General features: G+C 43.2%; 1 protein-coding gene across 2 annotated transcripts in view; it reads right to left on the minus strand.

Moving 5' to 3' along the window:
- Nucleotides 1-6,425, minus strand: part of brsk1b (BR serine/threonine kinase 1b) — a 35,070-nt gene extending 28,645 nt beyond the window's left edge. For both annotated transcript variants that reach the window (XM_034310105.2, XM_034310104.2), the window contains exon 1: nucleotides 6,209-6,425. In XM_034310105.2, coding sequence (XP_034165996.1) covers nucleotides 6,209-6,296 — 88 coding nt within the window. In that variant the 5' untranslated portion in view covers nucleotides 6,297-6,425. The remainder of the gene's footprint in view (nucleotides 1-6,208) is intronic.
- Nucleotides 6,426-7,327: the final 902 nt, after the last annotated feature.

Consider the following 7,327-nt stretch of genomic DNA (forward strand, 5'->3'; position numbering starts at 1 on the left):
CCCCACCTCACCCCCCACCACACCTCACCACACCCCACCACACCCACCCACCACACCCCCCACCACACCCCACCACACCCCACCATCACCCCCACCACACCCCCCACCTCACCACCCCACACACCCCCCACCACACCCCCCACCACACACCCCACCACTCCCACCTCACACACCCCACCACACCTCCACCACACACCCCACCACACCCCCCACCACACCCCCCCCACCCCCACCACACCCCCTCCACACCCACTACACACACCTCACCACTCCTCCTACACACCTCATCTCCACACCCACACACCCCCCTCACACCCACACCACACTCCCCACTCCACACCCACTCCACACACCCCACCACACACCCCCACTCACACACCTCACACACCACAACACCCCACCATCTACACACACCTCACCCCTCCACACCCCCCTCACACTCCACACACTCATCCACACCTCACCACTCATCTCACCACTCACTCACACACCTCACCACACTCACTACACACCACACACACTCCTCTACACACTCATCTCACACACCACTATACCTCATCACCCTCACACTACACTCACACCACACACATCTACACTCATCTACACACAACATCACACTCACACACCACACACTCACACACATCTACACACTCATCCCACCACACTCACCTACACACTCATCTACCACTCATCTACACTCATCTAAACACTCATCTACACACTCATCAACACACACTCATCACACTCATCTACACTCATCTACACTCATCTACTACACTCATCTCACACTCATCTACACACATCTACACTCATCTACACACTCATCTACACACTCATCTACACTCATCTACACACACACCACCACTACACACACACTCTATACACTCATCTACACACTCATCTACACACTCATCTACACTCATCTATACACTCATCTACACATCATCTACACACACATCTATACACTCATCTACACACATCTATACACTCATCTACCACACTCATCTACACACATCATCTATACACTCATCTACACTCATCTCTACACTCATCTCTACACTCATCTACACTCATCTACACACTCATCTACACACTCATCTACACTCATCTACACACTCATCTACACACTCACTACACTCATCTAACACTCATCTACACTCATCTACACTCATCTACACACTCATCTATACACTCATCTACACTCATCTACACTCATTACACTCATCTACACTCATCTACACTCATCTACACACTCATCTATACACTCATCTAACAACACTCATCTACACTCATCTATACACTCATCTATACACTCATATACACACTCATCTACACTCATCTACACTCATCTACACTCATCTACACACTCATCTATACACTCATCTACACACTCATCTACACTCATCTACACTCATCTACACACTCATCTATACACTCATCTACACTCATCTACACTCATCTACACTCATCTATACACTCATCTACACACTCATCTATACACTCATCTATACACTCATCTACACTCATCTACACTCATCTACACACTCATCTATACACTCATCTACACTCATCTATACACTCATCTATACACTCATCTACACTCATCTACACACTCATCTACACACTCATCTATACACTCATCTACACTCATCTACACACTCATCTACACCTCATCTACACACTCATCTACACTCATCTATACACTCATCTACACTCATCTACACTCATCTACACACTCATCTATACACTCTACCTCATCTACACTCATCTACACACTCATCTATACACTCATCTACACTCATCTACACTCATCTACACTCATCTACACTCATCTACACTCATCTACACACTCATCTACACACTCATCTATACACTCATCTATACACTCATCTACACTCATCTACACTCATCTACACACTCATCTACACACTCATCTACTACACTCATCTATACACTCATCTACACTCATCTACACTCATCTATACACTCATCTACACTCATCTACACACTCATCTACACTCATCTACACACTCATCTACACTCATCTACACACTCATCTACACTCATCTACACACTCATCTACACTCATCTACACACTCATCTACACACTCATCTACACACTCATCTATACACTCATCTATACACTCATCTACACTCATCTATACACTCATCTACACTCATCTACACTCATCTACACACTCATCTATACACTCATCTACACACTCATCTACACTCATCTACACACTCATCTACACTCATCTACACACTCATCTATACACTCATCTACACACTCATCTACACACTCATCTACACTCATCTACACACATCTCTACACACACATCTACACTCATCTACACTCATCTATACACTCATCTACACACTCATCTACACACACATATACACTCATCTACACACACATCTACACTCATCTACACTCATCTACACACTCATCTACACACTCATCTACACTCATCTACACTCATCTACACACTCATCTATACACTCATCTACACACTCATCTATACACTCATCTACACACTCATCTATACACTCATCTATACACTCATCTACACACTCATCTATACACTCATCTACACACTCATCTACACACTCATCTACACACTCATCTACACTCATCTACACACTCATCTACACACTCATCTACACACTCATCTATACACTCATCTACACACTCATCTACACTCATCTACACACTCATCTACACACTCATCTACACACTCATCTATACACTCATCTACACACTCATCTATACACTCATCTATACACTCATCTACACACTCATCTATACACTCATCTACACACTCATCTACACACTCATCTACACTCATCTACACTCATCTATACACTCATCTACACACTCATCTACACACTCATCTACACACTCATCTATACACTCATCTACACACTCATCTATACACTCATCTACACACTCATCTACACACTCATCTACACACTCATCTATACACTCATCTACACTCATCTACACACTCATCTACACTCATCTACACACTCATCTACACTCATCTATACACTCATCTACACTCATCTACACACTCATCTACACACTCATCTACACACTCATCTATACACTCATCTATACACTCATCTATACACTCATCTACACACTCATCTATACACTCATCTATACACTCATCTACACACTCATCTATACACTCATCTACACACTCATCTACACACTCATCTACACTCATCTATACACTCATCTATACACTCATCTACACACTCATCTATACACTCATCTACACACTCATCTACACACTCATCTACACTCATCTATACACTCATCTACACTCATCTACACACTCATCTACACACTCATCTACACACTCATCTATACACTCATCTACACACTCATCTACACACTCATCTATACACTCATCTATACACTCATCTACACACTCATCTATACACTCATCTACACACTCATCTACACACTCATCTACACTCATCTATACACTCATCTACACTCATCTACACACTCATCTACACACTCATCTACACACTCATCTACACACTCATCTATACACTCATCTACACACTCATCTACACACTCATCTATACACTCATCTACACTCATCTATACACTCATCTACACACTCATCTACACACTCATCTATACACTCATCTACACACTCATCTACACTCATCTACACTCATCTATACACTCATCTACACACTCATCTACACTCATCTATACACTCATCTACACTCATCTACACACTCATCTACACTCATCTATACACTCATCTACACACTCATCTACACACTCATCTATACACTCATCTACACACTCATCTACACTCATCTACACACTCATCTATACACTCATCTATACACTCATCTATACACTCATCTACACACTCATCTATACACTCATCTACACACTCATCTATACACTCATCTACACACTCATCTACACTCATCTACACACTCATCTACACACTCATCTACACTCATCTACACACTCATCTATACACTCATCTATACACTCATCTATACACTCATCTACACACTCATCTATACACTCATCTACACACTCATCTACACTCATCTACACACTCATCTACACGACCGTAAACCGTACGCGCGTCTGATCTGAAAGAACCGTGATGAATTTTACTCTTAAAAAAGGCTGCATGGATAAAGTTCAGCTTTTATCCTCACTGAGAGAGCGCGATTCATTCTGGGTTTTTTGGTGTAAAAATTATAATCTCTTTATCATTATTATTATTATTATTATTATTATTATTATAGCGATATACGTTTAATACTGAAATGTATTTTTCATGACGTTGAGGAGAAAAAGTAGGAAACAAACCGAAACGCCGGTAACTTCATATTGCTGAATAAATAAAACACTGCAGCGGTGCGGAGGTTCAGATCTCTCTTACAGAAAGTGCTGGAATATTTCACACACCAATCTCATTTAATCGTTTATTACAAGATCATAAATAATTCACAAATAATTCATAAATAATGTAAATCTCTGATCTCTACTTCCCCAACAAACCAAACCAGAAAGGTTTTCGTGACATCATTATTTACACTAATCAGTTATTTGTTTATGGAAAGTGCTAGAATTATTATTTAAAGTGGAATAAAGATCTCTCCTCCTTCAGTAATTTACTAAAACAATGCAGAAGCGCTGTTTCACTGATCCACGCTGTTAGAGCAATCCACACTGCTCCAAAACCTCAGCAGGTTTCATGCAACTCAGCATAAAAATCTTTGTCACGTCATCACCTCTACCTGTATCTCTACCTGTACCTGTACCTCTACCTCTACCTCTTCCTCCACCTGTACCTCTACCTGTACCTCTTTCTCTACCTGTATCTCTTCCTCCACCTGTACCTCTACCTCTACCTGTACCTCTACCTGTACCTCTTTCTCTACCTGTATCTCTTCCTCCACCTGTACCTCTACCTCTACCTGTACCTCTACCTGTACCTCTTTCTCTACCTGTATCTCTTCCTCTACCTGTACCTCTACCTCTTCCTCCACCTGTACCTCTACCTGTACCTCTTCCTCTACCTCTACCTCTTCCTCCACCTGTACCTCTACCTGTACCTCTTTCTCTACCTGTATCTCTTCCTCCACCTGTACCTCTACCTCTACCTGTACCTCTACCTGTACCTCTTTCTCTACCTGTATCTCTTCCTCTACCTGTACCTCTACCTCTTCCTCCACCTGTACCTCTACCTGTACCTCTTCCTCTACCTGTATCTCTTCCTCCACCTGTACCTCTACCTGTACCTCTTCCTCTACCTGTATCTCTTCCTCCACCTGTACCTCTACCTGTATCTCTTCCTCTACCTGTACCTCTACCTGTACCTCTTCCTCTACCTGTATCTCTTCCTCTACCTGTATCTCTTCCTCCACCTGTACCTCTATCTGTATCTCTTCCTCCACCTGTATCTCTTCCTCTACCTGTACCTCTACCTGTATCTCTTCCTCCACCTGTATCTCTTCCTCTACCTGTACCTCTACCTGTACCTCTTCCTCTACCTGTATCTCTTCCTCTACCTGTATCTCTTCCTCTACCTGTATCTCTTCCTCCACCTGTACCTCTATCTGTATCTCTTCCTCCACCTGTATCTCTTCCTCTACCTGTACCTCTACCTGTATCTCTTCCTCCACCTGTATCTCTTCCTCTACCTGTACCTCTACCTGTATCTCTTCCTCTACCTGTACCTCTACCTGTATCTCTTCCTCTACCTGTATCTTCCTCTATCTCTTCTTGTACCTGTACGGCTACAGCAGAACAAACATAACATTAACGGAGTAATTATTAAATTCTATTCGTAATTTCGTAAATTCATAAATTCAATATTTATTCATTTCTTTTTCTTATCATTATATACCGTCACCTTGTTCAGTCTCTTCTTCCTGACAGTCAGGTTTTAATCATTATTATTATATATTGCAATGATGCAAAAGCCACACACACACACACAGTAATAATGTTTTTCCCTTTAATAATAACATTTCAGAATAAAATCTGATCTCAGTGCCGTGTTAAACACGACTGTAGTGTAATTAAATGTAAAAATATAACTGTATGAGTTTATTTACCTGTCTCTCTTCTTCTCCATGTTAATAATGAGCGCAGTGTATTACTGCAGCTGTATTTTAATATAAATAATAATAATAAAGTGGGATTATTTACCTGTCTGTCCTTTCCCCAGGGTCTTCTCCAGGCGGTACGGCCCCACATACTGAGCAGGGTGACTGCTGGACACCTCTTTACTGGACATGATGCTCAGCAATTAACAGCTTTAATGAGTGACCACAACAATTAAGGAAATCACTGTCACTTCCGGTTCAGTGCGCGGCGCTGCGTCCTGCGTGATGACGTCACGCGCCTGTCCGACATTACCGACGGGCTGCAGGTGATGGTGAGGCCTGATCCTGATCCTGCTCCTGATCCTGCTCTTCCTCTCTAGCTGCCTTGTTGTGAAGAGGTTTGAAGAGTTTCCGGGACGCCGAGCGGAAGATGAGGATGAGGATGAGGATGAAGGTGAAAGATGATCCAGGAGACAGCTTGTCTGACAGGAAGTCTGTGATGATGAACGTGAAGATCAGGAGACAACTGGGATCAGAACATTTCTTCCCTGCTAGTTTATTTTTTTATCAGGAGGACATGGATGACTCAGAGACCGGAAGTGACCCAGTTATTAACAGGCTGATATGATGATATGATAAAAAAATTAAAATAAAATAAATAAATAAATAAAAACAAATAAAAGCCTGTCATCTAACAGATAATAGCATATCCATCTCTGACTCCTGGAAATGTTCCCCTTTTTTCAGTTAATGTGTAAGAGCTCAGTGATGAGTGAATGAGGGGGAGAGAGAGAGAGGGAGAGAGAGAGAGAGAGGGAGGGAGGGAGAGGCCTGTGTGTAGCTGAGCCGCGGTCTTGTCCAGGCCGCGCATCCGGGTTTGGAGCAGTGCAGGCCGGGGAGCGCGCGACCGCCGCCTCGGGGAATTTCTCCAGCAGGATCACAGTCACTGAGTTTTTGTCCTGTTTTGGTTAGAAAGCGTTTCTCTGAGGAAAGCCGGCATTTCAGGATGATGGTGATGGTGATGGTGGAGGTGATGATGATGATGATGATGATGTCTCCCTCACAGCAGCTCCTCCCCGCGCTCTCCTCCCGTCTCCCGGCTACCGGACATCCTCAGGATGAAAAATGGCGATCCCGGTTCCGCTTCTCCTGCCGCTTCTCCTGCCGCTTCTCCTGCGGCTCCCTGCCGCTTCCTCTCAGCTGCTTCGGCACCCAGACGCTG

Source organism: Pangasianodon hypophthalmus, chromosome 13, assembly GCF_027358585.1.
Source record: "Pangasianodon hypophthalmus isolate fPanHyp1 chromosome 13, fPanHyp1.pri, whole genome shotgun sequence".
NCBI classification, from domain to species: domain Eukaryota; kingdom Metazoa; phylum Chordata; class Actinopteri; order Siluriformes; family Pangasiidae; genus Pangasianodon; species Pangasianodon hypophthalmus.